This window comes from Platalea leucorodia, assembly GCF_965183815.1.
Source record: "Platalea leucorodia genome assembly, chromosome: 7".
NCBI lineage: Eukaryota > Metazoa > Chordata > Aves > Pelecaniformes > Threskiornithidae > Platalea > Platalea leucorodia.
In genome coordinates this window covers 5,077,464-5,095,063 of record NC_138829.1, presented here as the reverse complement: position 1 = coordinate 5,095,063, position 17,600 = coordinate 5,077,464, and the positions used below count along the sequence as shown (strand labels likewise).

Below are 17,600 nucleotides of genomic sequence, written 5' to 3'. Positions count from 1 at the left end.
TGCAGAGAACGGGGGGCTCGGGGCGGGCTGGGAAAACACGCCAAGTACCAGCTTTACCTTTGCATTGATGAATCAGCTTCCCACACATGCTTTTTTTTTTGGTCTTCACATTTTCTCTCAGCAGATGCTCAGAGCAGGAGGCATTTCTTAGTGACCAAATCAGCCAGCTAAAGTCTTCCAAATTTGAGAGACTACTGCCAGCAGCCACATTTTATCAAGGGCTGGATTGGACACCGGGATGAAAGAGCATCCATCCCCCTTCCCACTGCTCCTGGGGAACCATCCTGACCTCTCTTCACCCTTCAGAGAGGGGATTAGGGTTTGCTCAGCTGGGTTTTTCAGGGGATCTTTTTACAGCTGCCTTTAACACCTCTGTACATCTCCTAAAGCAAAATAAAAACCTGCACTTACATTTCAAAAGGAAAGGTCTCGCCTCCTCTCCTGGGAGGATTTCTGCCAAGAGAGAAAGGGAATGACGCTGCAAATCTTGCCCTTGTTAAACGAAGCGCTGCAGCAGCGCCTTCACCCCCTGCTCTGCAGCTTAACCCAACAGAAAATCAACAGCCTGGAGACACAGCCGGCTTCCACCTCCACGCTCACAGCACCTTCGCTCCTCCAAAGGCTGCATCCAGAGGCTCTCCAGGCACTGCTGGCCCTTCCAGGAGCGTTTCTTCCTTGAACAAGGCACCAGCAGCATTTGCAAAGCCATCTTTTTGAGGAAAAAGGGACATGGCATTACCTGGAGACCTCGGTTCTCCTTGGGATGTTACCGGTGTAATGAGCTGAGCTGTTGGAGAGGGAGGCAGGATGAACACAGCAGCTCCTCAACCTGCCTTGCTTTCACAGCACCCACCACACTGGGGATAGATCCAAGGGAACCAACCCTCCTCCACCTGGTACCTGTGCAACCTGTGTCTCCCCACCAGCTTTCCCAGGGCCTTGCAAAGCAACCGCCCCACCTGAACACAGGGAAGGAGGCTCACGATGGAGGGAATTCACTGGTGCCCATCTCTGCACGCTCTCCAACCAACAATGCACATGGCAAGGCACGGAGGAAGGCTCTGAGCCCCCCTGGACTTGTTACCCACGAATCCCAGGAGAACTGTTAGCTGGTGAGCCCAAGGAGGATGGGGAACAGCTCTTCATGGAGATTCCCTGCTGTCCATTATCTTTATCCATAAGGATAAGGAGCAAAAAACACAACCGACATCCAGATGCATGGAGGAGCCAAAGGAGAGTACCTGATCCAGGGGAAGGCTGAGCTTCCAGCCAACTGCACACTAGGTAACAGATACGATAGCAGAAACCCAGGTCTGCTCTCCCACACGACCGCCACAGCCAGCACCTGCCTCCACCACCATTTTACTAAATGATAGAGCTTCAAAGAAGAGGAGCTTCCCAGCTGGGGTGGCCATGGGGACTCTCCCATGGGCAGGGCTGCGATCACAGCACCACCACGACACCCCCAGCCCAAACCACCATCGCTGAAGCTTGTGGGTTATGTTCATAAAGTTTCAAAACAGTCAAACCTGCACAGATCTAACCTAAATGATTCTATGATGCTACTTACCCAAAAAATAGGTGTGTAGACATCTGCCAAAGGATCAGCCTCTGGCCAAAGCCTGGGCAAGCGTGGAGACCCTCCAGGGTTCAGGTTTTCCTTAGATGTAGTTGCAGGGGGTGCCCTTAGCACTAAAAATGCTTTCTACTTCAAGCCACCTATAAAACGGACTCACAGCACTGGAGTTTTTACTCAATGAAATAACATCTCCAAGGAACATAACAGTTTAATGGCTACAGTTGAAACCCAAGGGTCACTTTTGTGAAGAAACACAGGTTTTCCAGTTTTCTCTCCCTCTTCTGAGCTCTTTCGTAGCTCTCAACAGGACTTGCATCATCCAGGAAACCACTGGGTCCATGCAAGGAAGAAACTTCTTCACTTCACCTCCTGTCTGGTCAAGGGGGGTGGGTGACAAAGGACCAAAATATTAACAAAAAAAATCCCCCAAAGGCGAGAGTGTGAAAAGCTCAGGGTGAGCAGTTCGAACCATTTTACCTCTACACTTAATTCAGTTTGGCCCCCAACTGTTTTGTTGCCTTCCCTCAGATAATCATGTCCTCAAGTGTTATCAAGAACTAAGCAACAACATCTCACCTTGCTTACTGAAGAATCTCCCGCAGAACTGAAGGGTTCCTCAAAGACACACTTCAAAACCCAAAGCAGAGGAGGGCCACCTGACGTCCCCACGCCCCCAGAAGAATCCCTGTCCCAAAGGCCCTCCCCAGCTTTGTTTCCAATGAAGCACCCAGTGACAGAGCATCCAACCCCCCAAAACTCCTTCCACCACCAACACCCGCCCAGGAGGCAGGTCCAGGGCAAAGGGGGATAACTGCGCACCGCTGGCGGCCGGGCAGGCTGGTCCAACACTGCCACAAGAGCTGGCTTTGCCGTACAATCCGACGTTCCTAACTGTTCCTCCCCTTTTACTCCCTGATTTTTCCCAGAGGCGATACATGACATGGAAGCACAGTTCACATGATGGTGATTTCGCTGGGGATTTCTTCTATTTTTTTTTTTTTTTTTAAAACCTCAGTGCCTTTCCTTTAAAAGGAAGACTTGCTCTGAAGTTTGCAAGCACCCCGGTTTGCCTCTTCTCAAGTTTGTGCCTCCTGCTCTGCCCAAAACCAAGGAGACCAAGCACAGCCTGATGCTCGTTTCAGGGAGGGGAGAGATGGAAAGCTCACCTGAGTCATCCACGTGCAGTTAAAAGAAGAGAGCAGGAACACCTTGAATAATAGCATCCCTTTATTTGCTGACACCATTACAAAAACTGATTACATTAGCAACCAAAAAAAAAAAAAAAAAAGAGTGTTTACTTGAGGTTGAAGTCAGAGGCAGCTAATCCCAAAAATGTAATTAAGTAAAACATCAGTGTACAACATCAGTATTAAAATGTTATATCCCATTGGTGACTTTACCATGTTGGAGGTTTCTGAACAAGTTTTATTGAGCAAAATAAGATAAAAGATTATGTGTTTACTGTCTCTCCAGGAATGTAAAGGTCTAATTATCCAAACAGGTTTGTTTTTATTATAAAACTAAACTCTGGAGGTGTCTACAGAGTTGGGTTTTTTCTTTAAATCAGTAGTCTAACAAGGATTAGAAAAGACAAAACTCTGTTCAGTGTTTCTGACGAAGTAGAAAGGGTGAAAACATAAATAAGGCTTTAATTTGGCAAAATATAATACAATGCCTTCTGCTATCCTCAAATTAATGATTCCCCCGTGACTTCATTCTGCAAGAGAAACACAAAACGCCACGTCAGTCAAGCAGTGTTCAAGGGGCAGTGTTCAAGCAAACCCGCGCCTCGCCAGCGCTTCGGCGCCTCACGCCAGCCGCTTCGTTAGCGTGGGCCCACGACGAAGCCCAGAGGAACAAGCCGGGGCGGCGGAGGCTGAGCAGGAGCAGCCTCCCAGAGCAGAGGCCAAGGCGCAGGTAGCACCTTCCCCCCACGTGCACCAAGCCCGTCCTAGGACACTGGGCTCACCCCACCACTCTGTTACCAGCCCTTAAGACCAGCTCTACTGCCCACGCTGTGTTACAGAGGCAGAAGCAGAAAAAATAATACTAAATGAGGAAAAAACCAAGTCTCCGTCCTCAGCAGACAAGAGGGAGTTCTGACGTTTCTTGTAGCGGCTCGTTCAGAGCCAAGGCTTTGCTGCCTCCCCAGCCAAACAGTTCACAACCCGCCCTCAGACCCGGCTCACAGCACATCTAGCAGAGGCTCACAAGCTGCATCCCGAGAAAGTTTAGTGTCTCGAGTTTATCCAACCATTAGCTAACTTTGGGTCATTTAAGAAGTTCACCAGCATGATGCAGTCAGCCACAAAGGCCCAGGTTTCCAAGTTGGCTGTGTATTAAAATAAAAGCCTTGTTCGTCTGTCTATAATTGGATGAAGAGTTCATGCCAGACTGATGTTTCAGATACTCATATCCCCGTGACCACAGCAAGCCATTGCTGTTAACTCAGTGAAAGCCCAGTGGGTTACTTTACATCCTCCATCCCAAAGCAATCGGAGCATGGAAGCGTAGACATTTTGCTCGTGTAGCTGGGACGAAGGAAACAAGGCACAGGCACTGGGAGAACGAAGCTTTGGGAAACCTGCTGCGGGAAGTGGCAAGTAGCGGAAGGGAAGGACGGTTACGTACCCAGAGAGGGACATGGAGATGTGAGATTAGTCCCAACTAACTGAAGTATGGATCCAGAGAGGGACAAATCTGGTGCCTACCAGCAGCTTTGATGAATTGCACATAGACAGTTTCAGATTTTGACACCCAACTTGTTAAATCTGAACAAGGTCCCACCACGACAGACCAGTGTCCTTCCTGACAGCCACCCAGTTCAACTAGACGGCCACCAGCTGCACCTACCTACTAGCTGGTAGTGTTCTCGTCCCTTTGAAAGCATTTGGCTTACTGACACGAGCAGCTTCTTGAGATGACCTACATCCTGATTAAGATTCACTGCCACATTTAGTCTTTTTTCAGTCAATTCCTGGAAGAAGGAAAAAAAAATCATTAAAAACTCATTTACAATCTAATTACCAAGAAAGCCTCGAATTAGATCCTCCATATAAAATTACAACTCCTTGCGCAGATGTGAACAATCCTTGTAAATCAGAGGGTTAGGGCCACATCTAAAGAGAACACGGTTCAAAGTCAAGAAGCTGTTTCCCATTGCAGGGAATTACCTGCACACGCTGAACGGCGGGAGCATTGCTGACCTCCGGCTCCCACCCTCCCTGCCCGGGACTCCGCTTATTCCCTGCTTCCAGGAATTGTGCTCATAACCACAGCTGATCCGGCCTCAGAAGTTATTACCCCACGTCCCCACAAGCCCGGCTGAACACCCCACGCAGACGAGAGCACGTGCTTTATTAGGCAGGCTGCTAAGCGCAGGGACGGTGCCCAGCGGGAGGGATGACTTCTGACCCCCGCAGCTGTAACAACAAGGCTGCTGGACCACCAAGGACTCGGTCTGTATGAAGATCTGTGGGATGGTGTCCTCAGCAGTACGTAATACCCAAGCACAAGGCAGCTCCAGCTGTGAAACCATCTGAAAGAGCTGGCTGGAGATACACACCTTTCCCCAGCCACGCCACAGCACCGGTGCTTCTGTTCCGGCTCGGGGCATGGGCTGCTGCCCACCAGCTACCCCACGGATTCACCCTCTGCTCCGAGCTGCAATGAAATTCCTGCTTGCCAGTGACGCCCAGACTCGGATAAGGATCACAAAGCAGTCTAAGCACCCGTCAACACAGAAAAACCAAAAAAAAGAAAGCTACCAACAGCTAGAGAATTGGTTTCTTGCTCTGAAATGAAAATGCTGAGCTTGCTTTCTTTAAACAAAAATAAGTGCTTTTTTAAGGAGTTCAACCATTTATTAATAGGGAAGCGTCACAACTCAAAACAGACTCTTCCTCTCTTGCCTGCCCTCCTCCCCAAAGCCAGTCCTGCTGAGCTAACAGTGATATAATCCCTGGTTTATTACCTTTATTGATTAGCTCCTCCAGAGACGTACAAAGAACTCCACATCTAAAACACACATTACTACTCCTTACTCTACTCATAACACAGACGTGCAGATAAATTGCAAGGGGAAGCTCTCCTGCAGGTTAACAGCTAAAAATAAGCAGCTCTGCCTTGCTGTCAGCGCTACAGAAGTACCCGGTTCTCAACACGAGCACAGAGGTGTTCGCAGGCACTCGGCATCAGCCAGCCCCGCTCCAACTGAAAACAGTTTTACTAACAGAATGAGACTGATGCATAATGCTGTTGCAAATCTCTCCCTGGAGTTTCAGGGAAATTAGAGCGAGTTCAGAGAGGGCCACTTTCCCAGCTCCCATTTGGCTGGAAACGCCGCTAGACTTGCTGGAACGCAGAGCGGGCATTAAATCAAACTCAACGACCTGCACCATTACAGAAACGACTCTGGGCTCAGGCAAGAGAACGAAGCAATATATTGCAAAGCTCTTACTTAAGTGCAACTGGTAAACATTTTTCTACTGTAAAAAAAAAATCATTGGGAATCTGTATTACGGTAGCCTTAACCTATTTTACCTTTATTAAAATAGAAAATCAGGTCTGCTAAGCGCATTCTCAGTCCTGACGGCCTCATACGGATTGATGAAAGTGGAAAGGCAAATGCAATTAGCATCCCAGCAAATGAACGAATCGCAGGACTGACCGATAGTGCTGGGTATGAGAGTGCATGTGCATTAGCGTAGAAACCATCGCAGGCAGAAGCAATGAAGGAGCCTTTCAATTCACTCTCAGCCCTCATCTCTGCGAAGTGCTCTTCTCTCCCTTATTTGCTTCCTCTCCCTTCTGTTCTGTGGCTTCACTCATCGCAGGCAGTGTTTACTCATGAATTATAGACACATCCCCAACCCTCCCGGGGCCAATCCTGACCAGCTCCTGATAGATTTGGGCTCAACACAGTCATACCGCAGCTTTGTGAACCCAGGAGTGCAGAACCGCCTCACGCAGCCCTTGCTGTGCCCCAGCCCCATGCTCTCCATGACTGCAGGGAAAGCATGTCTTTGGGATATGGGGATGAAGAGAGGAAGAGGATGGTAGCGGGGAACCCACTGCAATCACAGACCCAGGAGCTAAGGCACTGTACTGCCAGATTCCCCTCCGCCATGCTTAACATGTACGGCATCTCCAGTTTTCAAGGATAAGAGTGTTTTACACTGAGATCTGGGGGGAAAAGCACATTAGATTTCATATAAACCTCAAAATAAGTTTACTGCCTAAGCAAGCTGCTGAATATAAATGACTTCCTTACAGCATACTAAAAGGCACCCTTTAGTCATCATCTAATCCCATAAGTGACAAGGAAGCTGATTAGAAAAACCAAATGATCTATTTTTAAATAGAAAGAAAAGGAGTCTAAAGAAAACATACAGAATGTGTTTGAGGGTTTACACAAGCATCATTTCTCAATTTTGTGGGTTGGTTCCAGTGCCCAGAAGGAACAAATATGCTCATTTTTGAGCATGTGTTCTCAGGTCCTTCTTAGAAAAGAGAGACACTGTTGCTAGGTGGAAGTGGCTGGAAGACTTACTTTTTTAATCCGAAAGCTATTTTAAGCTGGGTTTTTAGGCTTCTGGGGAGACAGGGTTGGGTGGTGGTTTGGTTTTTTTTTTCCTTTTTTTTTTTAAAAAAAAAGTCAGCAAAAATGGCTTGGGGAAGAAGATAAAGAAAATGTTCTAAATTCCAGCCTCTGCCAATGGCTACCTGGCAAGAGCGCTGTTTAGACAATGAACATATTTTTGCTAATGAAGGCTTAATTACAGGTTTATTAGGACTGTTTTTCTACACTCCTCTGCAGAATAAAGCGATGGATATTCTGGAGGAAGCCTGACCAGGGTTCCACGACGTGCCCATGCAGCTACAGCGGAGCAGTGCATGAGCCAGAGGGGTTACAAAAGCTAAGGGTAAAGCAATTAAATCAAACTAGCATGCTCAGGCCACAGCAGGGCACATCTACTGACACCCAGCTCAGGAGAGGGCTCACCAGTGTCACCAGCCACAAAACGCCACAGCTGATGGCATCGCTGCTCTGATGTACCACTTGGATAAGCCATAAAGGCATAGCGGAGGGCAAGCTGTTTGGCATTGGTTTGAGGAGGGCTTTTCTTCTCCAGCCTGCTGCAGACAGAGACACTGAGCACCCGGTTGTCACCATCACTGGCTGGCCTCCCGCTGGCAACACAGGCGAGGGCTCGGCAGATCTACCATCCCTCCCAGGAGCTGGGACATCCGTGGTCTCACAGGCCCAGCTGCCTCTCTGGCTCAGACACGGTGAGCCCACAACGCGAGGGTCAATCAGCATCCACAACGGACCACTCTGGAAAAGCCACTTCATTTCTGCTGATGACTACAAAGACAAAGGCTTTTCTACAGTACTCCTTGGAGGACTCCTAGCTTCCTCTCGCAGCTGATGAAGCTACTTATTTTCAGCAGCTAAAAGGAGTCAAAATAAATTATTTGTCCTACCAGCAAGTGCTCCTCTCCTCCTCAAACAACAGTATTTCCTTCCACTCTATCCATCAGAAAGAAAATGTGTAACGAGTTCCATTGACACCACTTAGCTGCATAAAACGTGCTGGGAAGGCATCTGCTTTAACCTTCCCTTTCCCAACTGCCTTCTGGAAAGCTGTTCTGAAGCTATTTTGAAGCTGGTGTGAAAGCTCTCATTTCCAGAGATGGAGAGGCCCAGTTACAAAGCCACGATTCAACCAGTTGTACAGGTGGTGTCTTTTTAGGGCCAGCACTTGGAGTACCAGCTCCGTCAGCAGTTCTGCAATCATCCGTGTGAACAGTAACACACGGGCTCAGGCAAGTCACCCGCAAGGGTGAAAAGAGGCCACCCCAGAGTCCACCCAATTCCAGACCCTGCAACTGCAATGCAGTTACTGGAGGATACAAAAACACCATCAATCTGGAGAGTTGCCCACCCACAGCACAAGGCAGTGCTCAAGTCTGGTGCTTACTGAAGCTCAGGTTAGTAAGATTTTGCTGCTGGATCACTTCTAGGTCAGCACAAATTTCCAGGAGCCAGGACCAGCTGAAGTTGAATTTGGGCACCAACCAGTGGCTAAGGACAGGCCCTTGCCCACAGCTGCAGAGGACCAGAAGGGTCAATGTTCTGGCAAGGGACGTTGCCTGCCTTGGTGTTACAGGGCATGCAAGACTGCCTTCTTTCTTTGGCATTACAGATGTCAGCAAGTGCCAACCCAATTGTTAAATTTTTAAGCTCATTTAGCGATCAGCACATTTATTTTCAGCCTCCCTTCTCAAAAGGAGAAGTCTGGGGATCTTCCCCAGACTCTTCCCACTTTTGCCCAAACCAAACCAACAACCCTTTAGAAGCCCAGATCTCATGTCCGGAATCTCATCCCAAGAATCTCATCCTTTCCTCCTTACAAATTTGAGCTATGGGAAAGAGGTCACAATCCAGATGACAGCAGAACTCCCAATCCTTAGAAAAGTGTCAGCATCCTTGGGATACAGCTCCAGGACACCACCCTGACAAGTTGTGGGAGAGGAAGTTTCATCAAGCCTTAATTTACCGTCGGCAGAACACGTCCTGTTCTTTTGCTGGACCTCACTTCCCAAAGTTCACATTTTGCATGAGATTTGCATTGTCCCTGAGCACAGGCTCAAAAGAAACACTCACCGACTCTGTGCAAACATCGCTGTTTTCAATAACATTGGCATCCCCAACAACTTTTCCAATTTCTCTCTCAAGAGATGCCAGAGACTCCTGGGCCTGTAGGGGAGAAAAAAAAACAAACAGGGGAGGCACAACAATTAGCAAAGGCTGAGAAGCAAATCCCCATCTCTCCAAGAGCACTAGAGACATGGGAAATCACTGTTCAGGAGGAAAGCTGTTTTATGCCAGATTTGCTCAAGGGACCAACACATTTGCCAAGATTGACATGTCTCCTTACATCCAGCATGTTGCATGTCAGCCTGCATTTGAAAGCAATTCTACAGGGAAGCTTTAATAGTCTCGTGTCAAGTTATTAGGTAAAAATTGTGCAGCAATTTTTTTGTGCAAGAGTAACAGCGCAGGCAGGTATCCAAAAGCCTAATCATAGATCTGCATTTATATAGAATATACCATGAACCAGGGACATCAGCACAGCTCACTTTATGTCAACATCCAATATAATTGTCCTGAGCAAAATGTTTTAAACAGCTTATTGCAGCAGGTCTCCTTTGTCTTCTCACCTCCTAGCAGTGCTTTTCTGATCATCTGTCGCTGCTCCCAGGACAAGACCTGCCCCACCAACAGCTCTCCCCACTCCAGCCCTGCAGGAATGCAGCCCAGTTTCTTTACTCTGCATCTCCCGCAGAAGGAACAAGGTGTTATACAGTCTGGAGCCAGAGCTCAGCCACTCTGCAAGCTATTCTTATCTCCATTTATCAATTCTCCCATGAGAGGTTCATTTCTGGGGTGACAGACAGCACTAAGACCTCTCATGCTTAAAGATTTCCCACTCCAATCCATCTTCCAAGAATGACCATGAGGAAGAGCAGAGGTAACCCACCTGCTTGTCTCATCGAGCTTGTGTAGAGCTAACTTTAAAGATTTACAGTCTCCTGGGTTACAGCCAATTTGCAACCACGTGCAAACGGGCAGATGGCTTGTAAACCAACTTGTAACCCACTGCCATTTGAGACTGGATTTAAAAGCTTCAGGCTGTGGTATGGGTGTAGGGCTGTGGGATGGGCTTTTTGTCAGGCTGGGTTTCCTTATTTAAAGAATGAATTGTCAGCCCCACATCACCGCTTCTTCCTACTGGAATAAAGTTGTCATGAACAAGAGACTCTTCCAAGAAGGATAATTAAACAGAGCTGTTAGTTGCATTTTTATCATTTCAACAGGCATGCAGGTATCTTGCATGAGCTCTTACACCCATAGTCCCAGTCACCTGGGGAACCAGTGAGTAGAGTAAGACACCCCACCAGGCAGCCAGTCTGCTCAAGCCGCTCAAATCACCACGTCTTCCAGCACTGCAAAACTACAGATCTTGAGGGTTTTGATAACATTTAGATCTGCAACTGTTAAGCGTCTCTGCTTACCTTGGGCAAGTCACCAGCTACCTTCTGTCTCTCGTTTTGATCAACTTTGAGTTTTGATAGTGTTTCATTTAGCTGCGTTTTCAGCTGCAAAATAGTAACAAAGAAACTCAGTTTCCCCTCACACACACAGATTTTATCTGTCTGTCCCACGGATTAACCCAGTGCACACTGACTGCAAAGAGAGTAAGATTACTAACAATTATTGCACACACTGGATTAGTCAACATGTACGATGAGGCTTACAAGGACAGTCAAGGAAGAGAGACTCCATCTGTAAAGATAAACGTAGAGAATGGAAACTACAGAAGAAAAGACATGGTTGGCATCAGCTTGATTACAAGTCGTTTTGACTTTTAAACTACGTTGCCAGTAGGAATATTAGCAATACTGAAAGTACGGAAGCCTCTCCAGCGCTCTTATCACCAGTCAGCCCAGACTTCAACTTAATTCACGGCAAATATGCAAAAATGTAGATTGTCATCTCCCTAATTCAGGCTAAACAGTCACTTTACTGCTGAATAAACTAAAAAGCTCTACTTGTCATCTTAATAAAGCACCACTTACTACAACTATGTTGACTTAACTAGTCTGTTAATGTCACATCAAGGCATGAATCACTGACAGGGGTATATTAAGTTGTCAATTGTGTTTAGATTCAATCCAAAAAAGTGAAATTATTTCAGTCAAGAGGGATGAATACTTTGTACTGGCTGCCCTTAAACTACAGCCTTCCAAAGGATATAAACATTTTCTAAAAAGAATATTTCGATTGCTCTTCAACACAGCATACAGAACCAGCCACAGCACTTAAGGCTTGAGCCTCAAACAGGAGTGCTAACAAGAAGCTCGAGTGCCAATTTTGTTGGATTTGTGCCTCTGAAGTGCACTGTGCTAATGTTCACTACTCCTGCTGTCAGTCTTCTCGGGAGCCAGCAGGGGATTAAAGAAGTGAACAACAGGCTACTCGGAGCCCTGAATTCGCACTGATTCCAAACCTATGCATTATATTTGTCTCACCCTTGGAAGGTTCCCCCCTTTGGAGCACCTGGACTGGTAGATGCTGTTTTTCTACATTTTGGGGGAGTACTGTTGAGCTCCTCTGCAGTTTCAGCTTCTCTCCTTGCTCACCTTATAAATTAGTGGGAAATACATTCTGAAATCCCATCATTTCTGTTCCTCAGCCTCCTGCCTACTGCAAAAAAAAACCCCATATACACTGGACAGCATTCCTGAGCCATTTGCATGAAGGTAGTTGTTTACCACCCCCTCACACTGCTACCAACACAGCAGCATCAGATTGCAGAGTCAAGCTGCCCTAGCAGGGAGCTCAGCTTTTAAGCTTTTGTTGTTACAGACATAATAGATTGTTGCCTCTTATATTCAAGAGGTTGGCGTTTACTGATTAACTGTAAGATATGCATTCAATTCCCATTTCCCTTGCTTTCAAAACGAGAGGCTTTGGTTGCTGAGGCAGGATGCTAATCAGTGCTGTACTAGTCTTGCCAAGCATACTATTAAACTTAAGCAGATAGTTATTGTGGGTTTGTGTTTTGGGGGTTTTTTTGGGGTTTTTGTTTTGTTTTGTTTTTTTAAATCAACTATTTTAACCCATTTACATTAGTGACAGTACCCTGGTGAGATCAGCAGCTCGGCCTGCAGTGACAGGTTGTCCCATCAACTACTCTAAAACCCACCAAAGACAGGGTGACAGAGACAACCTTCCCCGATTCTGGCTCAAGAGCCAGAAAGCACTGTTCAAACACAAGCAGAGGAAGATCTGACTGCTCCTGCAGCCTTAAAAAAGCACACCACTGCAACAAATGAGAAGTGACAGGACTCAAACCAGAAAACCATGCACCTTTGGGTCTATAGGTCTGGCCTCACTTAATCCAGCTCCTTCTTGAGAAAACCTGGTATAGGAGCATCATTGGCTGGACAGCATTGCTAGCCAAACCTGCTGTAACAGAGTGCATGCACCAAGCCAGAACAGCTATTCAGCCACATCAGGATGCCAGCTGTTGAATGGCCAGATACTCCAAATTCATTAACACTGGTTTTGGCCAATTTCTGTATTTACAGAGGAGGACTGAAAAGACTCTGCACAGTTAGAGCATGGACACCACAGCTGCATCCTCAAAAGCTTTGGAAAAACAACCACCAGAAAATCACCTTCATATTAAACCGCTAAGAGCACAACTTTTGTTGCTCCAGGGACACTAGACTTGCTGTTGCATATGTCTATACTGTAACACATCGATTCTCAAGAAGTTTCAGGAATGAAAGTCTGACAGACTTTGGAAAAAGTCTTAAGAACCAGACATGCTATTGTTAGGAGCAGAGAAAGAGACAAATTGTAAAAGTCAGACTACATAAATGATTGCAATGGACAAAAATATCAAGCTGAAGAGGTTAGCAGAACAGACAGGATTTGAAATAAGTCTCTGCTTCATAAGTACGCTGGGAGCCTAGTTTGTGCCCAGCGGAGAACGAGCTTCTTACCAAATTTAACTCTTCATTCTGTCTTACTGCTTCAGAATATGAATCATCAAGTTTTTTCTGCAATTCAGTCAACAGATCTTTGAGCTGAAATGAAGTTTAGAGTTTTAGGATTTGTCTCCTTAGGATGCCCACTTTTCTTCTGCTCAGTTATTAGTGTGTCGCTCTACCCTAAGGTCACAAGCATATAAACTCCTCAGCCACGGGGGCTAAGCATTAGATTAGTGTGCCAGCCAACTGGTAACCGAACAAAAGAAAAAAGAACAGTTTGGTCGATTATGTTTACCTCTCTGACTTCTGAAACATAAGTAGATCGTTCTATTTCTGCCTTTTCTAGTTCACTTTCCAAATGTTCTCTCTCTTTTTTAAGCTAGAAACAGAAAAACAGAGTTAAAACAGATGTTTTCAGTGTTTTCTTGCAGTATCATTTTCTTCATTTATTATTAGCTATAAATTTCTATCAAATACTCCATGACATTTAGAGAGCATTTCAAATCCAGTGATTGCACAGCACAGATTTAAACTGTTACATTTCAAAAAAAAGATAACAAGAATCAAGCCCAAGATCATCAACAAGCAGTAAACTGCTCAGTCTCACAAGGAAAGAGCCCCAGTGGGTGAGTACAGAAGTAAAAAAAACAGGACAGTTTCCAGTACCCAGCTTCTCTCCTTAAAAACACTGGCCATAAGATTCAGTTTAAACTGCAGCACAGGCTGCACTACTTGCAGGAGAGAAGTCCTGGGAAGCTCGGACTTACAGCACAAGCCTAAATCATGTTTTAAGTAACAGAAAGCTTCAAAGAAAAAACACCTGCACGTACAGTTTCAACTTCTTTGAGTTCTTCCTTTAACCTCTCTACCTCGTGCTCCAAAGAAACGACTGAAGAACGCATCTGCAGTTTTCAAGAAAGATAAACATATCGTTTAGTTGGGTTGGTCTAAAGACAAGCTCTCCATACACACACAAGCTTGCTTCAACAATTTAAAAATATTAAGGATGAAATCACAGTGACTGAATAAAGTAAGATGCTCACTCAATTCAATAGTCTGAGTCTCCATTATAACACCTTTCCTACCTTCTCCCAACATAAGCAGCTCTCCGATAGTGAGAGCCTACATGCCTGAAAGATTTGGAATATAAGGACTAAGCCAGTTGTCCATTAGCCATGGCAAGGAAATATCTGTCCTAGACAGGGAAGACTGTCTCTATCCATGTATTATATCTAGCCAAACCCAGCATATTTAGCCTTGTTAGAGCCTGCATAAGTGCAGCAGATGGTAGCGCATCTATAGTTCAAGATCTGACAGCCTTTTATAAGCCCCTCAAACAAGTTGTTTACAAACCATCTATCTGTTTGCTCCAGGCTCATACTCCAGCACTCAAATTTACTAAGCAGAAGTACTTTAGAAATAATTTATTTCAAAAAAAACCAGTTTGACCTACTTTAACTCTAGATTAGGAAAAAAAAAAAACATAAAAGGCTTTTTTCATATCACTTTTGCTAGCAACAGAGCCTTCCTAAAAAGGAAAGCTTTGCAGGCAGTTTCAAGTGTAATTAGTTGACCATAATGGATTAAGCACTATTTTAACAGCTTCCAAGAAATTGTTATGATTATACGATACTTAAATTTCAGTACAAAGTCTGTATCTGTTCACAAATAGACTTTGAAAAAAAACAGGTGCTTCACAGAAATACAGTCTGAGTTGCCAGAATCAGAAAAATTTATATTCCTGGGCACATTAATGGGACACATGTACATTCCCGAATCTTGGGCTTCCTAGCCCATCAGCGTTAATATTACGACGTGCTATTTGGCTACCTCCTGCATCACCTGCAAAGGACTGACACAGACTTGCCGTAACGGTCAAAGACCTGCGCTGTTCATTTGTTCTTGCTACTCTACGGATGGCAACGGGAATAGCCACGCAAATCTAAAGACACCAACAATTCCTCCGCTTTTTAGTTTAAATGGAAAGATGTTCCTCAAAAAAATAAAATTCACTTTAGCGTGAAACTAAGTATCAGAGCACCAAAAATCCTATTGTTATAAGGAGGGATCATTCCTATTATACCGGTTGCAGGCTTCACTGGTCACGCACAGATCAAACCAGGCAGCCAGGGCTGTTCTACACCTGCCTTCACAGCGCTCCGACACCCTCTGCGACTTCAAGCAGAAATTGCCTGGCTGCTGCAAAAAGCGGATCTTCAGAAATACCTGTTTAAGTTCCTTCTGTGATTCTTCAACTTTTATCTTCCATTTGCTTTCTTCCTCTTCCACACTCCTCTGTAGCCTTTGTAAAATCCCCTCCTAAGAAGAGAGCGGGGTTTGAAAGCTTACAGCAGAAGAAAGGCAGCTTGCAACATCACAAGGCACAGGCGACCAGGCATCCTGCTTACCGTCTCCGCCAGGACCGATTTGTATTTCTCACACTCGAGTTGCAGCAGTATGTGCATTTCCTCGGCCTCCTTCAACTTCTGCTCCATAGCCTGGCAAAGGAGAAAAGGGACCAGAAGTGTCACGTCTCAGCTGACGGATTTGAGTTCTGTTATTTTATTTCAACAAGCAAGCTAATATCATTCACATGGGCAAGTCTTTCTTTCCAACCCATGCAAAGACAACAGCAAGTGCCCCATTCACCTACAACTCTCAATACTCAACCACAAACATTATGTGCGTTACTGCAGTAATTCTGAGTTGCCTGAAAAAAAAAAAACTCAATTACTCGAAAAAGGGAGCAGGGATTGAATTTCATGAACGTTTTCACAGCTCCACAAGGTGCTTTTCGAAGATGCAAATACATTTCTGATCTACAAGATGCAAATATCTATAAAACAATTTTCTTGACACCTGCTTACCAATTTGAACTTCACAATTCAGAGCACAATTTGCAAGATTTATACTGGAAAAATAAGCTATGCCACACACAAGGAAGTTATCCACCATTTGTGCCTACCTTGACGTCTTCAGATCCTGAAGCCTCTCTCAAGTATTCTTTAGCCATCTTTTCAAACCCACATATCCATTCACTATGACTCTGTTGGGAAATGCATTTGGTTAAAGCTGAGAATAACCTCAATAAATCTACCTTCAGGACATTTGTCTCCCAAGCGGAGGCTTACAGAGCAGTGTTTCAGTCCCCTAAATCCCCAGAGTTAACACACAGCCTGACAGCAGTCGTTCAGCTAGGACCGCACGAAGCCGAGCCGACTGTCGGCAGGCGGCAACCCAGGAGCACGAGGTTACGAGACACACACACAGTTCACGGGGGCTTGGAAGTGCTGAAATACAACGGGGTGACAGAGGTCTCCCTGCAAGTATCAGGGCTCTACAAGAAGTATTAAGACTTAAGGGAATCTTTTCCGAAATTCCTGAGCAGTTAAAGCAGACGCTTGCTATGTAATTCTAGGGACCTCACCAGGAAGGCTGTTTTGTAACCTTACAGAAACAGTCTTTTTAAAGACTATTTCTGGTTCATCAGGAGGCTAACTTTAGCGCATTTGAAAATAATTTTAAATATGAATATTCAAAGCCTCTAGATGTTACAAATGAACGCAGATCCCATTTTCCCAGCCCGTCTTCACATCATCCACACAACTGAAACCATACGAACCCAGGGCACTTCCCTCGCAAACAGCTGAAAGCCACCAAGGATATAAAATTGGAAATCGGTGGTTTTCAAAGGAACTTTGTGAACAAAACAAACCCTTCTGAACTGTATTAAGTGGCACCGAGGCAGCGCAGCCTCTCTGGAAAGGGGGGCCAGCCCTTATCTGCACAGCCGCTGGGGAAGATATGAATCCCCATCGTGCCAGAGTGAGCAAACACGCAGCAGACCTTATCTGCCCCTGAAAATTTACTGTCTCGGTTAAACACAAGATAACACAGGCAGATGAATCAGATGTTGGGGCAGTAAAAAAAAAAAAAAAAACACACACAAAACACACACAAGATAACATTAACTTTTGTTTTGTTTTGTTTTAACACTTCTCTTGAAGTAACCAGCTGCAGCTTTGCCTCTTTGCTGCCGGCAAGTACAGGTATTGCCAGCAAAAGACACTCACGTCCTACTGCAAAAACCTTGGGGCAGAGGGGACGGTGGGGAAGCGCTCCGGACTGCCCAGCACAGCAGGACCGGAGCTCCCCAGCCCCCAGCAGTACGGTAGGAAAAGCCCCTTCTTCTCTTACCATGTTAGAAGGAAGAGAGACTTTAGGGAACAGCTTCTGGAGTAGCTCACGTGTCTCCACTTCGGCAGCTTCCAAGTGCTGCTGCTTCTCCTAAACCAAGAGAAAGGCTTACGTGAAATTGGGCAACACGCTCCACTCCTGGCAATAGCCTCTTCTACACCCAGAGTAACCTACTTAACCCAGAAAATCGTTTTTTAAGTGAGAAAGGCTCTATAGTCTCTAAAATTGCCAGTAAATTGCTTCAAAAATTGACACT

The 17,600-nt window shown here is 45.6% G+C and overlaps 1 protein-coding gene across 7 annotated transcripts in view; it reads right to left on the bottom strand.

The window, feature by feature from the left end:
- Nucleotides 1–2,855: 2,855 nt before the first annotated feature.
- Nucleotides 2,856–17,600, bottom strand: part of KTN1 (kinectin 1) — a gene marked incomplete at its 5' end in the record, with an annotated part of 55,032 nt that continues 40,287 nt past the window's right edge. For 5 of the 7 annotated variants that reach the window (XM_082317017.1, XM_082317022.1, XM_082317018.1 and 2 more), the window contains 11 exons: nt 2,856–3,296; nt 4,433–4,556; nt 9,249–9,341; nt 10,661–10,744; nt 13,160–13,243; nt 13,443–13,526; nt 13,978–14,049; nt 15,374–15,466; nt 15,556–15,645; nt 16,113–16,193; nt 17,345–17,434. In XM_082317017.1, coding sequence (XP_082173143.1) covers nt 3,292–3,296; nt 4,433–4,556; nt 9,249–9,341; nt 10,661–10,744; nt 13,160–13,243; nt 13,443–13,526; nt 13,978–14,049; nt 15,374–15,466; nt 15,556–15,645; nt 16,113–16,193; nt 17,345–17,434 — 900 coding nt within the window. In that variant the 3' untranslated portion in view covers nt 2,856–3,291. The remainder of the gene's footprint in view (nt 3,297–4,432; nt 4,557–9,248; nt 9,342–10,660; nt 10,745–13,159; nt 13,244–13,442; nt 13,527–13,977; nt 14,050–15,373; nt 15,467–15,555; nt 15,646–16,112; nt 16,194–17,344; nt 17,435–17,600) is intronic. The other 2 variants (XM_082317021.1, XM_082317023.1) reach the window with 1 other exon arrangement.